At 34.7% G+C, this 20,002-nt stretch overlaps 1 protein-coding gene across 2 annotated transcripts in view; it reads right to left on the reverse strand.

The window, feature by feature from the left end:
• The window catches only part of FSIP2 (fibrous sheath interacting protein 2), a 91,361-nt gene that overhangs the window by 38,302 nt on the left and 33,057 nt on the right, over nucleotides 1-20,002 (reverse strand). For both annotated transcript variants that reach the window (XM_013059039.2, XM_004757846.3), the window contains exons 14-16: nucleotides 16,291-16,348; nucleotides 12,598-12,634; nucleotides 1,519-10,414 (exon numbers count right to left, since the gene is read on the reverse strand). In XM_013059039.2, the coding sequence (XP_012914493.1) occupies nucleotides 1,519-10,414; nucleotides 12,598-12,634; nucleotides 16,291-16,348 (8,991 nt within the window). The remainder of the gene's footprint in view (nucleotides 1-1,518; nucleotides 10,415-12,597; nucleotides 12,635-16,290; nucleotides 16,349-20,002) is intronic.

Below are 20,002 nucleotides of genomic sequence, written 5' to 3' on the forward strand. Positions count from 1 at the left end.
GAGCAGAGAGGGAGAGACAAGAAGGCTCCACGCTGCACACAGAGCCAACTGGGGGCTAGATCCCACAACCGTGAGATCATGTCCTGAGCTGGAACCAAGAGCCCGACATGTAACCTGAGACTTAGCCACCCAGGCATCCCTCTATTACTTTTAGGGGGCTACAGAGATGTGTTGCAACAATAACTTGATTGAAATGAAAATGTGCTAAACTCCAGAAGGGTTAGGGATAGGTTGCAGTGTCAGTAGTATTTTAACCCTTAGATTTTAGTGTGTCACACCTCTCTTCTTTCTTTCTATTCAAAATAGTATTTATTGAAAATCATATACCTACCTGGGATGGCCAACTTCTTCAACTGGCAGCCAGAGAAACACACTATTTTTTTCTCAAAACTTCCTCAACACTTAATCATCTGTTATACCTCTGCATGTAATATTAGGCAAAACTGTGGAGATGGGAAGCTTAGAGCTGAGCTTTGACTGCTAGGCAGACTTTGGCTATGTTGAGATGAAGAAAGTGAGGAAAGAGTATTCCAAAAGGAATAAGGAGCAGGAGTAAAATCACTGGAAGGCCCTGAATGTGTCTGAAAATAGAGAATAGATTTGGTAGAGAAAAATACCAGTGGGATGAAATCATGGATCTTCTCTTGTTTTGTTTTTCTTTATAATTCTCAAAGTTTAGTTAGGCTGTGTTTGGAGAAAATACATTTATGAGCTTGAAACTGCAGACACACAGCTATCCATCTTGAAAGAATGACAGTTTTAAGGATGGGAAATGAACGCCCATGCAGGTGGTTAGGACTGGTAGGATGTGTATTCCTGTTTGAATGATTGGCAAGTAATGTATGTGAACTGGTATTATAGCAACTGGTTACTGGTAACTGGAATTATTGATCCAGTTCAGGGGTACTATGCTTTATTGGAATATTGCCAGTAAAGAAATTGCCAATAATCAGCAGGTTTTGATATACAAAAAAAAAAATGGCTCTTACATATGATTCAACTTCTTAGAAAAAGAATGAAAATGGCTCTGTTAGGAGATGTTCAGATTTTAAAGAATTTAAGAATACTGGAATACGAACAAAATAAATGGTTAATACACTGTTCTTATACATTGTGACTAATAATGGCAAAGAGTTCAACTGTTCACCTTGAAAAGATGAATCACTAACCTTCAATCAATTACATGTATATTTGGCATGATCATAAAGAAGTCATGCATAAAAAACTTTAAAAACTTTTCGGAGCTTCTATCTCACACTCAACCACAATGCTCTGCTTTAAAGTAATGCCATTTTCTCTCATCTGTAGTTATGGAAAACTGAACAGCAGACTTGTTCAGATCCAAACCATGTGAATGTCAAACTTTTTTTTTTTTCTTTTCTGGTATCCTGGTATATTAAGAAGTAATTAAATACTCCATTTCCAATGCTATTGTCATAAAAAAAAGAAAAAAGAAACCCGTAAATTGTTTTAAAAATACCTGTTTTTTTCTGTTATTCCAGATTATTTCGTGCTTACCTCTAGTTTCAAAATTCTTGAAATATGTGACCAGAGATGTGGAGATATGTCTTGCTACCAAATGAATTTCCTTTGGACCCAGTTCATGATCAGCAAAAGCAATTACTTTAACTTCCTTCAGAGCCTTTCCATTTGGGGATCTCTTACTTTCCCATTTTTGCAATAAAGAAAAATCTTCCCTGCTGGCTTCAGGTTTTTTATTTTCTTCTTCAGGTATATAGCTTATTTTTTTATCCCACATTCTAAGCAAACTTTTCTCCTCATTCTTTTGTCCTCCGGATATTACAGACAAAGGGTTTTGATTTGATAGGAAAAATGGTTTCCTTGTTTCCATGTTTTCATGAATGTTTGATTGACTTGGAAAGCCATAGCTTGACAGTACAGTATTGACAATATTTTCTGCAGCTAAAGATATTTTGAGTGGAGAAACAGTTGTCTGAATTTGGTTTGTCTCAACTGGCTTTAGAGTTTCAAAATGAAATACTCTTGGATTTTCACCTTTTCCTATTTCTATGAATGACATGACTTGCTTTAATGCTGCTTCTGTGGACTCATTTGCTTTCTTAAACAGTTTTTGTAAGACACTGCCTTCAGGGAGAGACTTATTTCCTTGCATTAGTTGGTCAAAATGGCCAAAGTTTGATTCCCTTGGACTATAGTTTTGTACTTCATTTTTAAAGAATGATGGTATATTTTCTGAATCAAGCCTTTCCATTGGCTCTGAACTTTTAATTGTATCTTCTACAGAGGCTCTGGGATGTGAGGGTAATTTTGATGAAGGCTTATACCTTTTTTTCATACCTTCCTCTGAGTAACACACAAAACCAGGTACACTGATTTGTGAAGGATTATTCCCAGAACTATCTTCCTTTAACTTTGATGTGGGCATTTTCATATAAGTTGCTAATTCAACTTGATTAACAATATAGGCATTTTCTGCTCCTTGGAACAAACTTTTCTTTGGAAGGTTATTGATATGAATACACTGGTCAATCAGTGTGCCAATGATCTCACTTGCTATAACGGTCTCTTTCAATGTGCTAATAGAAGATGGTTCCACTTGGCTTATTTCTTTGTCTAGCTTGTTCTTAATTATACAGAGCATGTCACTGACAATATTAATAGCATATGTAACTAATTCTGAATGGAATGAGTGAATCTGTAGGATGGTGTTCTGTATGTTTTCTTTGGAAATAATAGTATTTGAATTGGATTCATCAGGAAACTTTTTTAGTGGTTGTAATTTTGGCAACATCTTTTTGCTTACTAGTCCTTGTTGGAGAGGAAAAAAGTTTTCTATAGGCATTTTCACAATTTCAGAAAACTCATATTTAGAGATATATTTAAACTGTAAGTCTACAAATGACTCTAAAATATTTAAAACCCTCTCTACAATATCTTGAACAATTTGGTTGCTGGAGCCCAACGAAATTTGGTCTACTGTCTTTGTGTTATATATTGGTACACTGCTAAGGATGTCCTTGACTGGCAAATCATATTTACTTTTAGTACTAATATATTCTTTCCTCTTTCCTAGAGTTCCTTTCCTATCTGGGGAGGGTATCTGGGACAAAAAACACAGCTGCAATTTTTCAAATAGCATTTCAACAATTTCTCTTCCAAACATATTAATTTGTGCTTTTGTATCGTCAACTCTAGTAGAAGCTCCTTTGAAATGATTATAACACCTGCTTTCACAATCCTCAAGTTGATGCAAATTTAAAAGTGAAAGAGAATATTCTAATTCTTTTGTTTTTATTGGAATTTCAGTCAAAACATTTTCAGCTATCATCATTAGCTTACACTTCTCATTTTCCATATCATTTGATTCTGCTTGCCATTTGTCAAACATTTTTTTAAATATACCTTCTTTAGGAAAAATCTGTTCGAGCTGTGAAGAAACATTTTCCAGGTAAAAACATGCTTGTGGTTTGGCAAGATACTCTGCATCTGAATTCCCCTGTGAAAGTCTGAGATCATCCACATGCGAGAATTTGATTGGATAAGCCAAATTGTGGTTACTTGTAGCATATAATCCTTGCAAAACTGCATTAACTATTTTATTTGCTGCCATGATTTGATCAGATGGTAAGGCTTTAACATTTATCATTGCTTTAGTTTGCTTCACCTTTTCAAATTCTTTCACAGTTGTTTCCAGAATACTACTTACTATATCCTTGGCATACATTCTTAGTTCTGAATTGGGCAATCTCATTTCCAGTAAGTTTTTGGCATCTCCTGTTGATAGTGTGGGTGGCAGCCCAATGGTAGTCTTGGACTGGCTGTCTCTTGGAGTCTTCTCTCCAGGACCTAACTTGGTCTTGCTTTTGACCTTAGCACCACTAGGTCCTAGGTATGATTTTGTTTTAAATTTAGGCAAAGGAATAACTTTTGATCTTGCTTTTAAACTTGTTTTAAAATCTGGTTTAGAGCTGCTCTTAGAGCTCACTTTGGAATTATGTGACTTTACAGGTAGCAACTCATCAGAAAAACTTTCAGGGGACAAAGTCTCTTCTAGATGAATTGAGGCAAAATTTATGATCTTCTTAAGAACCATTTCGACTAAATCCTTCCCCAATTGCAGTGGTGCATACTGCAAACATTTGTCTTCTAATAGAGAGACACTTTGCCTGCCTGCATAAGAATAACCTTGTGGTGTCACATATTTGGGGGGATTATTTCCTTTTCCTGCTTGTTTAGTTTCTTTGATGCAGGTTGCTTTCTTAGACAAGGTATCTTTGTTGTCAGGTGCTTCTACTTTTTTGTTATTTTCATTTAATGATGTAACAACTATAGAGTACATTTTCCCCAAAACACTTTCAACTATGTCATTTGTTACCCTGTTAATCTGTGATTGAAAGAAGTTTTTTTGTGTTATATCTGATGTTTTAATTTTAGAGTTAGATGTTAAATGGGGGATATCATTAAATGGAGGCAAATGACCTATGATATCCATTATTCTTTGATGCAATTTAGTTAAAATCTCTTGCACTCCACTGAGCAATGCAGTTTTTTCTTTTTGTTTCGATTCTCCATTTCTCATAAATATTTCTTCCAAAACAGTTCTCTGGCTTTCTTTTCCCAATGTTACTTGGTTTTGTTCCAATGGATATTTTGAAAATGGAGATACTTTGTTTTTTTCCTGCTCTCTTTGTCCCAGCAATATTTCATTTGATGCTGTTAGTTGTGAAAACAATTTAGGATTGTCTTTTGAGTAAACGCTTATTTCCTTTGCAGATCTTTTATCATATAAACTCTTTAAGATACTACTGACAATTCCACTCACAATAATATTTTCTTGGAATGAAATGCTGTTTGGATATGGATACATCTTTTGAATTTCTAAGTCTAAATCATTTTTAATAAGCTTCAAAATGGCACTGGCAATGATGTCCGCATATTCCTTAAGACTAGCTTGGGAGAGATGAATTGTGGACCCAACATTTTCTTTGTAATTTGCAAAAGTGGAATCTGTGAGCTCTTGGCTGAGGATTGTTTTAGTGGATATTTTCAGGGCATTCGCATTTGATTCCTGTTGGCTTGATTCATGAAAGAGGCTATCTTCTTGTTTATAATTTTCCTGTTCCAGGCTAGCAATTGACTTTTCTTTAGACTGGAAAGCAAGAGTAATTAATGAGTCTATTCTTTCTGTGGCAAAAGCTTCTAACCGATTGAAAATAGTTTTAGTAATGAAGTTAGCATTTTCCTCACATGGGTCAGGAGCAGTTTTCTTGGCATCTTCTTTCTCTACTGTAGTTATCTGACAACCATCAGCGTAAGCTGATTTCAGATTTCTTGAGGATGGCAAATACTCTGTCTTTATTTCACCTTTTGACCCCATAAGAGGAGGCTTTTGACACTCTGCTCTTGAAAATATGTCACAAAAGGTCAGAGGCAATCTTGCAGATGTAGGATTTTTTGCATTTATGCTAAGCCGGACAGTAGAACTGAGATTATGAAGAACAACATCCACTATATCATTAGATATGAAAATGACATCTGATTTAGGAACTGAAAGTTTTGGAATAATTTTATTTGCATCCTTGATGAATATTTCAGAATTTTCTCTGGAATGTTTCCCAGTTATGCTACATTTCAGAGTGGGTGTGGCACATGTTAGATTATTTTGATACAGTGTTTTTTCATAAATATCACATAAGATACCTTCAATGATACCTTGTATTTGAAACTGAAGTACTTTTCTATATTCACTCTTATTAAACAGCTTTTCAATAATACCTTCTTGTTGATCTGAATTAATCTCTTTCTCAGAATTGTCACACATGCCTTTTGATGATACGATATCTAATACTGTGTTAACAACTTGGCTTGCAATACTTTCAGAAACCACAATGTTATGAGTTGAGAAAGGACTTTCCCTTTCTTTATCTAACTCATGTTTGATTCCTTGTAAAATTTTTCTAGCCACTTCTGTTGCATACGTATTTAATTTATTCAAAGAGAGTTGGCACACTGAGTTGGTCTTTTCTGATGTAATATGATGATCCACTGAGCAAGAGGACAAGTGATCATCAGAATACAAATCTTTGGCTGATAATGCTTTGCTTAATGCACTTTTATCCTGCTGAAAAGATAAAGCTGTTGGAACAGTGAAGCTGATCTGGGGACAGAAGAGAGATTTTACTTTGGAAGTAGCAAAAGTCTCTAAATTTGTTAATATTGCCTGTACAATATCTTCAACTACATTTACTTTGGCCTGTTTGTCAACACTGAATCTGGTGTGTTCTTGTAAAGAAACATTTGCTCTAAAGGTGATGGTTTTATACCTATTTTCACTTGTATTTCTTTCCGGCATAGCAGCTGAGTAAAGTTTATGAAATACCGTTCTAACAACATCATCTGCCACTACGATTACATCTGCTTCAGACACTAAAGAGCCTATGACTTTATCTATAAATTGAACAGATGTTTGAGGAATTGGCCCCTCAACATTGTGAATGATGCTGTTTAAGTGAGAGTGGGAGAGAGAAAGCACATTTAGTTGGTCGACCAAAGCATTTTGAAAAATTTCATTCAAAATATTTCTTATAATGGGAACAATTGGAGATTTCTGTGGTTCTTTGAGTTTAACTTCAATTTTGTTTAACATTCTTTCTAGAACCCATTGTTTAAGAGAATCTGATTTAGCTTCTTCTCTTAGTAACGTTCTTTCCCCAATGAATTCTTTCTCTGTATGTGAGACATCTTCTAGAAATGAATCTGATTCAGCTCCTCCAGGAAGAAAATTTCCATAGGATGGCCTGTATCGATAAGTTTCAATGCTCCCCTCTTCAGATTCAGTTTCATTAAACATATCTGCGGATACTGCATCTAAAATTAAATTGACTATATTCTTAAGCGTTTGTTTCTCAGGTGGTGGGGTATTTGTACTTGTCCTCAAATCTAATGAGTTCATATTTAACTCTGTTTGAATAGCTTTCAAAATAGTACTTGATATCTTCTTTGCATTCATGTATAAAGCAGACTGCAATAGTTCCTCATGTGTGTCTGTGAAAATACTGGGACTTTCATATTCCAAGTTTGTCTTATTGTTTTCTTCATTTCTGTTGTTAATAGAACCGAGAGTTTCTAAATTTCCATTAGCGAACCCTTCCAGTTTAGCAAAAACCACATTTAGAATATCCGAAGCTAGAGCTTTCAGTTCATTTGAATGTGTTTCTTTTGTGCTCCCTGTTTTGGAAGACACTAGAGCAATAGTTTTTTCTTTATGTTTTGTCACATCTTTATTACCCTCCTGAATCATCCTGGAAATGATCCTGGAGATTATGTCAGTGCATTTGGCTATTTCCTCAATAATTGAAGCAAATGATAGGTTGTCGATATCAAAAGACTCGGAGACAGCTTTAAATCCAGAACTTGCAAAACTGGTATCCATATCAACACTACATAATTTTGCAAGGATGTATTCCAAAATTGTTTTGGAAATGAGCTGAATATTAGACTGCAATGGAGTAGCCATTTCAGGATTTTCATTCTTTTCTCTGTTTAGTTTACTATTAGGTGGCTGATGGTGTGGATGGGCTCCTATGAGCTTAAGTAACATTTCATATAGTGTTTCCCCAATGCTGTCTAACACTTGCAATCTAGCATTGTCTTTGACATCTTTTCCATTTACAACACTATGGAGAGCACATGGAGTAGCCAAATATTTATAAAAAGATTTTTTATCCTGCCTATTTGGCAAAATATTTTGTTTATCAGTACTGTCAGATCCATATGAAGTTGCAGGCTTGGGCTTATCTGAAGGGAGTGATATATTGCTTTGATCAGAATGTCCACTTGATAACAGTTCACAAATACAAGTTAACAATGGAGATTCCATAATTGAGACAAGAGATTCTAATTTATCAGTATCAGCAAAAAATCCTTTACCTGTCAGGGATTTGGTATCGTCTCTTTCCCTATGATTTAGGCTTCTCTTACTGAGTTCTAGTTCATTCTGGATAGCACGCAAAACAATGTTTACCACTTTAGTTGTGTAAGTACTAAGTTGAGATTGTAAGGAAGATTTCTCCACAACTGAAGGTTTGAAGCCCATTTGCAATTTTGGACAAATAAATAACTTCAGCCTTTTAAAAACTGTATTAATGATCTTATCAGTAATGCCATCTATAGATTGTGGTTCACTTATTTCAGATTGTGACACAGAAGGTTTTGCAGGATCTACATTGAATGAAGATAAATATTTCACTTTCTTTTCACTGTCAAACCATACTTTTAATGACTTTTTATTTGGTGCTTCTTTGACCATGTGTGGAGTATCAGAAGTACCTAGAGAAGTGTGAACTGATGATGAACTAGAACTTTTGGTCGTATTGGGAATGCATCTTGAAGCCTTATGAAGTATATTTAACACAGCGTCTGTTATTTCTCGAGACACTGCTCTAATTTCTGACACAGAAAACATCTGGTCCATCCATTCTTGATATGATAGTCGTTGAGATTTTTCTGAAACAAGAACTGAAGCTTCTTTCCCAGTTTTATTGTCTAAGGGACCGGGAGGAACAGAAGATAGGTCCTTGAGCATATCTGTTAAAATACTTTTAACTACATTTTCTGAAGCTTTTTGTATGTGGTGCTGTTGATCTCGGCTGAAAATCAACATGTCTGTATTCAGACAGGGTTTTTCCTTTAAAATTTCTTTATTATTAAAAGATGGTAGCTCAGTTTTTAATCCCCCATCACAAAATGCAACTTTGCTTCTTTGAGAAGCAGCATTTGTAGGTGGTTTGCTATTTCGTTTATATTCAAAACTGGTGTTTCCTTTTGTAAACCAATTCTCAGGAACTCCTTTCTGTGATTTTGGCTTTTCATCTTTGAAAGATGAATCAAGCACATTTTCCACAATTTTGTCTATTTCTTCATTATCATCTTCAGAATAAAGGACCATGCCAGGAACATTAATAGGTGGAAACAATCTTCTAGATTTAAGACCATTAGCTAATCTAGTGCCAGTAAGTCTGTACTTTTCTTCAGTGTCAGAAAGATTTCTTGGTCTAGAGTGTCTGCATTTTTGAATATCTGCATTTACTCGCTCTTGATGTAGCTGAGTGAAGATATCATCAAGAAGCTGAAGGAACACTACTGTTTCTTCAGATGCAGTAAGTCTCTCATTATTAAGTTCAGTTTGTACATATTCTAGTATAGTGCTGATTGCTTCCTCTATATATCCAACCAAAGAGGATTGGGAAAAAATATTTGACATTAAATTTTGTATTTGATCTTTAACAATTAAATTAGCTGCATCAGGTTCAGGACTATGTTTCATTTTGTTGTCTCTTTCGAGGGACATGTATGTTGGGTCTGTCATAGGTTGCTGATCAGAAAGTTTAATTGCATCTTCAAGATATGGAAGTTCATTTTTTTTACAAGATGCAAGAGTCATCAGCTTTTCTAAAATGGCATGTACCATATCCTCAGCAATATCACACATGGGTTCCAAATTGTAAGGCTGTGAAGCCTTTACAGATTTTCTATTTGATGGACTGAGATATTTTCTACTGGGTGGCAAGCTTGGTTTAATGTCAACTGACAAATCTTCTTGTGAAAATATCTCAACACATTTTTTCTCAACTGCAGACTGTAGCTTCTCAAGCATATTCTCCACAATCTCTGAAGCTGCTGAGCAGATATCAACATTGGAAAGCAAGTCTCTTTTTTCAGGTTCATTTTGCTCAACAAAGACTTCAGCAGTAACAGAAGAAATAGAAGGAATAGCCTGCGTTAAATCAGACATTATTTCTTGAAAAATACTTTCTAAAATTAATTCAGTTTCCCCTTTTAAGTGACATTTAAAGTTAACAAAAACGTTCTTTAAATTCTTCATTTCATTCATGGCTTTTGCTTTTTGATCAGGAAACAGTGGACTCTCTAAGCCATCTGTTTCAGTGGTGGCATCCTTAGATTTTTTTGTGTTTGTTTCAAATGATGCTAAAAGGTGACTATCAGATTTACAAATTCTGAGCTTAGGATATGCACATGTCATACTGGTTTTATTATATTTGAGTTCAGATGATATAGATTGTCCTTCCACGTGATATGTTTTACCCACAGTTATTCTTTCCACATGGGCAGAAGGTGGTTTTAAAGGTGTGGTTGGCTGCTTTATTGATAGGTCAACTGTAAACGTACAGGGTTCTCCCTGAAATGTTTTAGTTGTAGCAGATGTGTAGCTTCCATATGTAAACTCTTCACTGCATGTGCTACAGAAACTTGAACTGTCTGATGAGAGGATAGATTCATCAGACACTGGATATGCTTTCGTTCGCAACCTTTCTTCATACTTTGTGATGGCTGGGTATAATATACTGGTCACTGTAGCTACAACCCAGGTCATTATATTCTGAATTATACTATTCAGTTCTTCAGAAGTTACCTGGAAAAGAGGCAAGCAGGAATGAAGAGAAAATCATGGAACAACTTATTCCATTCTGGGACAGAGGGTAACATTTAATTTTTTTATATCAAACAGTACCTAGCAGGATACCATCATGGTTATAAAAAGAACATAGTAAAGAATTTATTTTAGACTTTCAGATTACTTTCAAGTTGGCTTACTCTGTACTATAGTAAATTTCTTTTTATAAGTTTCTATTTGATTCACATTCCCTCCAAGTTTTCTGTTGTCTTCCCCCAACATTTGTTGTTGAGATAAATGACTTTATGCTTAAAAATAGAAAACAAAAATCACCAAATTGCTGTCTCCCAAAGAACACGAGTTTTGGCAAGAAAAAGCAGTGTCTACAATCCAATGGTATTGTTTAATAATATCCCAGGTTATTTATTACAAAATATTTTTCAAAACAGATGTGGTCAAAACATTTGGGTGCCTTCAGAGACATCTGTCTAGCTAAGATATAAGGATTAAAAATAAGCCATTTCTTCCCATTCTCTGCTGCAGAGGTGACCCTATGATTTGCATAAATGGAAATGAATGCAGCTAACTGTTAAAAGTTATTTGATAGGCAACAGAAAATTTAATGTCTATGGAGATGACTGGCTTTGTATTCCACAAGAGTATCAAAGCAAACTGTTTTAGATAGGAAGGCTGAGAAAAGATGGTGCAATGAAGGAACAAACTAGTTAAGATAGAGGCAAAGGGCTCCTCCTAGACTGGGATCTGAAAGAGCCAGGAGAGGAACAGGGTAGAGAAATTGAATTCCTTTTTGAGCCAGAAATAGAAACCCAGTGACCAGATTTGGAAAACCATTTTCTTAGTAATCAGTGGTAATGTCACAGCTTAAAATGGACCAAAAGTAGAAACAATGCATCTGTAGAATTCTATAAACCACTTCTTATTTACTGAAAATGAATTTAGGCTTGTAAAAATCCTTTTGCCTGTCATAAATGAGTAGTCTGTTTTTAAATTGTTATTACTCTTAAGACATAAAGGCTGTAAATTTGAGTAATTGGCAGCAAAGACTGGAAGGCTGGTACACAGACACCAGGTTAAACAGTATGATTGCTCTAATGGGGCTGTTCATAACCAAAGAATTACCTTAGATTAGCATGGAAATAGTCACAGTTCAGGCAAACATTCAAAGAAAATTTAACACCTGTGTAACATACTCTTTCCTGACACATTTGAGAGTGTTTGGAGGCACCTTAGGAAAAGCAATTCTATCTTGCTGTAATTCATGAGTCTCCTAATGTAATTTTTACTTTACTGTACAATGGCTAGTGCTTTGAAAACACATTTTGGATGGCAGCATATGTTGTAAAATACTTGTTTTATATAATGGCATCCTAAATCAGATTTTAACAGAAAAAGCAATTGTTCTAATCTACTCTAGCACATATAAACTAAGACATTCAATATATATTATTTTTCTTATTATTGGAGATACTAAAAAAAAATCTACATTATTACTCCTAGGCTAGTTGTGAAGCTTTCCAACTTTGATATATGAAAGAGAGATATTCATGAAGTTTTCTATGTATTGAAGTTTAGTAATTAGAACCTAGTTTTCAGTTGCTTTCCATTTAAATATTAAACAGAAATATTCCCTTGAATCAGAGCTTTTATATTTGCTACACATTGTATGACTTGAGTAAGAGTCAGTGTAAAAAAGTATATAAGAGTATGTGTTGTTCTCTAATGGAACTGCCTCTTCCAAGGCTCAGCTCATAGGTGACCAGGTACTTTTTTATGTGACCAGGTGACCAGGGCACCTTTTTTAGTTACTTAGATGACCAGGTCATCCCACTAAAATGGCTAAGCCAGACCCAGGCATTCCAGCTCACCAGCCAAGTCTGCAAAGCTTGTCACACAAAGGCTTCCCATGATAAAATGAGTTTGTGGTATTTGATGCTGTTATGATGGCTAGGTCCTTTAATGTCATTCCATACACTTCTATGCCCATGAGATTTCTTCCTGAAGGGCCAATGTTATCTTTTGATAAGAACTTTAGATCACTGCAAAATTTAAGAATTAACTGAAAGCAAACTTTAAAGAAAAAAAAGGTCAAAGAGATAAACCAATATCGATAGGTAATTACTCATCATTTGATTCACAGTTTTTAAATATGTTGCTTTATCAAATGATTTTATGATACATACTTTCTCTCGCATGCAGTTTTGTAGGAGGTTCTGTTCTCTGTAAAATTAAGAAAGGTTGAGCATTTAGTTATTACCTAGGGTGAAGAATTCATATAACTTTTCCCAAAAGTTCTAATCATTGAATCATCTGTTTCTTCTCCTTATACTTCAGGGTTTTCTCCGGAAATTCAAAAGGTGAAATAAACTTTTTTTGTCCCTCCCCCTCAATTTATCCTGCTCCTTTGATAACCACTTACTTTATTGCTTAGGAGAATAGAATTGTGGCTGCTGCATAACAATATGTATCTATCTGAAAAGTCTACTTTTGAGCCACCTTTGCCATGCCTGCTCTGTGCTTCTCTTGGGGACGCCACTGAATTGGAGCTAGAAGGTGGGCTAGTCCTTTCTGCCTGGTAAAAGGCAACATGAAGTAAAGTATTTGACCAGAGCTTTCTGATAATCCTTTACCTACTCTTTTAAATCCCATGGTCCCACCTACTCTTTCACCAAACAGCAAGAAGGGAATATGTGAATGATTATTCAGTAATAATGATTATTATTAACTGTGGGTTAAAACAATAGGTTCCTAGCCATATGAAGTACTAATTTAGAGGGAGACCTTTTCTTCATATGAAAATATTATGTCATGTGTTCTAATTAGAATTATTTATCAACATACACTAATGAAATAAAAAAAATTCTGAATTGTAACAAATAATGAAAATTAAAGAAAATATAAGTAGTTAATAAAACCAGATCAAAGACCATATAATACTTTCATAAATTTCAACACAGGCTCTTTTCTTATAATCAGATATACGATACTTTTATGTATTTCAGTTCTTTTCCTGCTTCCTTAAAAGAAAATTGACATTCTTTTTTCATTTTTATAGGCCTGTGCTATACATGATAACATTCAGTTTTTCCTAAAGTCTAAAATTCAGTCATGAGAAACAGCAAGACTGAGAATTACATCCTAAATCTTGGGAGGAAAACAAAACAAAACAAACAAAAAAAAACCCAAAAAACCCATCTTTACTGGTTTCAGCTTAGAAATTAGACATATTTAGACTAAAACCTTTTTGCGGGATGGAACCTGGAGCATGAAAGCTGATATCAGTGACATGTTTTCTATCTTTTGGCCTTCTTTATTTTTTCAGGATTCGGTTTCTCAGGTCAACCTAAGCATAATTTTCTTTTTTAGTCATTCTCCAATCTAACTCTCCCAGATTCATTTTTCTATTCTCCCCACATATACTGGTAGGTACCTAACAGAACTCATGGAATCCAACCTATTAACTGATAACTGTTCCCAACAGGCTCTCTGCCCCAAAGGCATGCACATAGATCCAAAAAGCAAAGACCTAAGAATAAAATTGACCAAGTAATAGAAAGCTTTAATGAAGACCACTTTGAACAATTATAATAACCAGATAAAGTATGACATCAGTGAAAAAAACAGAATGAGGATCTCTGAAAACTTACTCCTCCATAAAAGCAATGGGAAAACCAGCCAAAAAAAAAAAAAAAAAAAAGTTTTTTTTTTAAAACAATTTCATAGTAAATGTTTTTATAGTTATTTTTTTTCAGTATTCAGAACTCTGAAAATTAACCAAAGACTTTTAGCATTCCAGAGAATGTTTATTCAAGAAAAATAGTTCATCTAGGTAAAAACAGTGAGCTTTGTGGTGTTTTAACTTGCTCTATTTCTATCCCCTTTCTCCAGCTCCACGGTATCCATAATAAACAACACCTTGCAATCACAGGGGCATGGCTTTGTTCATTGTGGTCTCTGCTTAACACTTAGCATTATGTTTTGAACATAAAAAAACATAAAGTTTCTTAATAAATGTTTGATAAATTCTCATTTAAAGTCTTTTGGATCTAGGCCTACTCTCCAATACAAAATGAAGCCTTCATGCAGGTCACTAATGGACTTCTAGAACTAGTTCCTGGTTTCTTGCCTTCAGTTTTTCTTATATATTCTGACAGACTGTCTATCATGCCTGCCAATATGACCACTACATTCCCCTTCCAAACCATCAGAGTGCTACCTATTAAATAAACTACAAATTCCTGACCACAATCTGCACAGCTGCGGACATACTGCCTCTTCACTCTGTTACTCTTTATGTCTTCCATCCCAATAATATGAACTTACTCATTACCTAATTGCAGTACATAATTATTTCAACTCCGTTTATACCCCTACTGCTATGGTATTGGCTTTGTCTTCATTCTTTTGGTCCTGAATTTCCATGTCTATTTTATAAACCTTTCTGTATTCCTTTTATATTAACATTAGAAAAAGATAGAACTAAATTATAGAGGAAAGAGAGGGAATATGAGGTGGACAGTAGATCAGATGTGGTGATTCTTCATAGAGTCTTACGAAATCTGGAGTTAAATCAGAACAAGAGGAACGTAATATGTGTATGATGGCCAGAGCCAGAATGGAAAGTATTGTTAGTTGTGCTTTATTTGTACTCTGACCTGAGACTGGGATGGGTACATGAAGCTAAATGTATTTTATTCCTGTTAGTTTGGGAGGGACTGGTGAAAGAAACCCAGACCATGCCTAGAGTTAATCATCTTAGCTGAGCCAAGATTATTAATTTAAGAGTAGCCAAAATATTTACTATGAATTGATTCTGTAGGTCTGTAATCTTGGGTGGGAGAAAATGAAGAGGCAGGAATTAAGACTTCATTAGGAGCCTCTTCTAACTTGTTTAATGAAGAGGCAAGTATTTATACTAATATTTATATTATATGTATTTATTCAACAAGTAAAATATATATAGTCATTGTTTACACGTGATCGTCATTCCTCCACTTTGTGCTTTAAACTGAACTTGTCAGTTTTCTTCCTTCTGCATCTATTACACTGCTACATATCCTATGAATTCTCAGTAGTCAGTTAAATTGACAGCATCACGATACTTCCTCCAAGGAAGTTTGATCTGAATATTTTGATACCCTTTATCACCATACATCACTTAACTCTGGCCTACCATTTTCATAGGGATCTGGGGTTTCTAAAATATATCCCAAACATTATTTGTCATATTATCTTTTTAAGAAGGTGATGATATTGGTTCTAAAATAATAGGTTTCTTTTTTTTCCCCCTAGAGTTGAGAAAACCATACCTAACCACCATAATAGGTGGCCATTGAGGTTTGAGGAATGAAAATCCCTGAGGCCTCCCAAATTTCTTCTCCAGAGACTTACAATTTCCATCATCAGAGGATTTGGGATTATATTGCAAATACCCTTTAGGAGAAGAATAATTGATTATGTCGTCAATATTTGCAGTAAACTAAGTTACCATTCTTCGGAAGCCAATAATCTCAAAAGGCCTAGTAAATGATAAATGTTTCAAAGGAGATAAAAGCAAAGAAACAAGATCCAGATGCTGGAAGCCTTCTGAAGAGGAGGGATTACTGTTGGATATATTCAGACGTGGTATGAAGATTCTGAAGTGAAGGGGGAAGATAGAACCACAGTGGGGATAAGGAAACAGAGAAGAGGAAAAACATTCTCTTGTCTGCTTTACAATTTAAGCTTAGTGCTGAGAGTTTGCAAAAGACAGAAGTCTCACTAAATCCAAGTAGAACTACTAGAGGATTCCGTATAATCATTTGCTTTTGAATAGCACTCATATAATTATTAAAATATTAATTTATATTTACACATTAATTTTCTTAGATACTTACGTATTTGAGAAAGCATGAGAAGGGAGAGTACCATGGGCTGTAGCATGAACATGAGGTCCTATTTATTAGAAAAATAAAATTATAATTAGTTTATATACTTCTCTGGCAACTTGTAAAGTGGAAATTAATATCCTCTAGTAGATCTTTATTCTTTGGTGCTATCTTGTTTAAAGGCCTCCAGAGTTTCTCCACAATGAAGCCTAAATTCCTTAGGAAGGCATAAAATATACCATATAATCTGATCTTCTCACCTCAGCAGTGTCTACTCTGGCTAGTCTCTATCCATTCATATATATTCTATGGTCCATAGACACAGAATGACATAATTTGCTAAATATATCATGTTTTTCATGCTATTGGGCCTTTGATTTTTTGCCATTTCCTTAGTCTGGAGCATCCTATTCCTTCTTTTCAATTTCTCTTCTTTTAGGCTTCACTCAGTTTGTATTAATTCCACTAGAAAACTTTGCCTAAGTAAATAAATATCCTTCGTTAGTGCTCCTGAAGCATTCTACACGTTTCTATTATAAAACTCATTATGTTATATCATAATTAAATGTTTACTCTTCGGTGTTCCTGACTATGACATAAATTTACCACTATATCCTCAGCACTTAACACATAGTAAGTATCCAGTAACATTTGTTTGTTGAATCCATTATTCAATTAATATATTCCTAAACATTTATTGATTGATTTGCTGCCATTAATCTCCTCCTACTTGGATATTATCTTTTTTTTTTCTTTTTAAGGATTTTATTTATTTGACAGACAGAGATCACAAGAAGGCAGAGAGACAGAGAGAGAGAGAGGAAGGGAAGCAGGCTCCCCGTTGAGCAGAGAGCCTGATGCAGGGCTCGATCCCAGGACCCTGGGATCATGACCCGAGCCGAAGGCAGAGGCTTTAACCCACTGAGCCACCCAGGTGCCCCGGATATTATCTAACTTTATATATAATCCAGCATGATTCTATTGCTGAGTTTTGGGAAATACTTGGGATTGAAGTGATATAGGAAGTCTTTCTGCAGTCCATCTCTACAGACATACTGATTTGGTGTATGTCAATTATGCAAAAACAAAAATTAATAAAAGTTTTAGATAAAAAGATTGCCCTAAATTCAGAAAGTAGTTTTAGTAATTAGAACTAGTTCAAAGTTAAGTTTAGATGGTAACTCTTGTATCTTCCAGCAAATGAGAAACCAATAGGTACTAACCATGTCTATAAAAACACTTACTTAAACCCTGTGAAACTTTTTTGAGTTTGTTTTTTGTTTTTGTTTTTGTAGATACGTTTTTGTGTGCAGTTTGGTAGAAGTAACTAGAATTAAGAGTGCACAGATCTGAGAAATTAAGTGTGAAGTCAATACTATTTTAAAAGCAAAGTAATAAATAAAAAGGTTTTCGGTTTCCATTGATATGCTAGAGTAAATATCTAAAATATTTGCCTAGAATTCTATATAAATCATTAAAACCACCCTCTTAAAAGCAGCTAAGCTTTTAAACATATTAAGATAAATCGTTCAGAGTAAAAAATTTGGAATAACACAAATCTAGAGCGATAAGCAACTTTTGCAGCTGATGCTTGCTCTATGCGCATTGGCAATACCTACAAACAAAATGGGGAATCAAAACGGAGTAAGAGCCTCTAAAAATGTACTGGATGCCAAAGAGCTATACATTGGTTGAAGAGTTGTCATAACAAAAAAGAAAACAAAACAAACAAAACTCATGTCACGGAGGTAGCAGCACAAATAAACTATGTCTTGGCTTCAGCTGTGGATAAAGGAAGAAGAGGAAGAAAATTAAAATATCTCTTAAGAGATAATCTGTGATTATGATTCCTATATGACTTTGAGGTTCAAATCTACTGCATGGCCATAAAACTCCAATTGAGAAATTATTTTAAAATGAATCTGTATTTATAACTTTTGGATGCCTAGCAAAAGTATATGGAGAATTTTTAAACAGCTTTATAGAAGTTTAATTGGTGTTCAAAAAGCTCTACATATTTAATGGATTGAATTTGTTTCTATAGAACAACACATACTATCGAAATATAGAATTCTCAATGATACATTTCTGTCAAAAATGAGCTCACATATAACAATAATACCCCCTACATACACACGCACACACACAGAGACAAATATGAAGAAACAAACCCCATGACTGTTAATGGGGGGGAAAAAAGCATTAGACTTAGACATCAGTGATTTCAGGTATTTGAATTACCAGATATAGAATATTCAAAAAGTTTGTCTTATATGTTTAAATATTTAAAGAAGGGATTGGAAAACATGGGAATAGAACAAGAACTTATCAAAAAAGTCCAGTTAAACTTGAAAAATAATTGTTCAGGAATTACGTGTGTGTGTGTGTGTGTGTGTGTATGCATATATATAATGTTTAATCAGAGAAATTTCAAAATACATTGAATTGATAAAATAGTAAATTAGATAAGCTAAAGAAAGAATTGGAGGTTTGGAGGACAAATTTGAATAAATTAACCAGAATGCAGCACGGAGAAATGGAAAGCACGATAGTCGTTAAAGGATATAGAAAAAAAAAGCTCTAAATATACATAACTGAAGTTTTAGAAGAAAGAAGATAATAAAAAATAATAAAGAAAGTCCAAAAGTGGACTCTCAACTATATGGTCAATTAATCTTCAACAAATCAGGAAAAAATATCCAATGGAAAAACACAGTCTCTTCAATAAATAGTGCTGGGAGAATTGGACAACTATATACAGAAGAATGAAACTTGACCATTCTCTTATATGATACACAAAGATAAACTCAAAATGGATGAGAGACCTCAGTGGGAGACAGGAATCCATCAAAATCAAAGAGAGAACATAGACAGCAACCTTTTTGACACTAGCTGCAACAACTTCTTTCATGACACATCTCCGAAGGCAAGGGAAACAAGAGCAAAAATGAACTTTTGGGACTTCATCAAAATAAAAATCTTCTGCACAGCAAAGGAAACAGTCTACAAAATCAAGAGGCAACCAATGAATGGGAGAAGATATTTGCAAATGACATTATAGATGAAGGGCTGGTATCTAAGAACTATAAAGAACTTCTCAAGCTCAACACCCCAAAAACAAATACTCAAGTTAAAAAAATGGGCAGAAGACATGAAGAGACGCTTCTCCATCGAAGACATACAAATGGCTAACAGACACAGAAAAAAATGTTCAACATCATGAGCCATCAGGGAAATTCAAATCAAAACCACATTGAGATACCACCTTACATGAGTTAGAAAGGCAAAAATTAACAAGGAAGGAAACAACAAACGTTGATGAGGATGTGGAGAAAAGGGAACCCTCTTACACTGCTGGTGGGAATGCATGTTGAACTGCCACTTTGGAAAAAAGAATAGAGGTACCTTAAGAAGTTAAAAATAGAGGTACCCTATGACCCAGCAATTGGACTATTGGGTATTTACTCCAAAGATACAGATATGGTGAAAAGAAGGGGCACATGCACCCCAATGTTCATAGCAGCAATATCTAAAATAGCCAAACTGTGGAAGGAGCTGAGATGCCCTTTGACAGATGAATGGATAAAGAAAACATGGTTCATATAGACAATGGAGTATTACTCAGCCATTAGAAAGGATGAATACCCACCATTTGCATCAACACGATGGAACTGGAGGGGAATATGCTAAGTGAAATAAATCAAGCAGAGAAAGATAATAA

The sequence above is a fragment of the Mustela putorius genome, unplaced genomic scaffold (assembly GCF_011764305.1).
Source record: "Mustela putorius furo isolate JIRA1106 unplaced genomic scaffold, ASM1176430v1.1 tig00003867_pilon_pilon_pilon, whole genome shotgun sequence".
NCBI classification, from domain to species: Eukaryota; Metazoa; Chordata; class Mammalia; order Carnivora; family Mustelidae; genus Mustela; species Mustela putorius.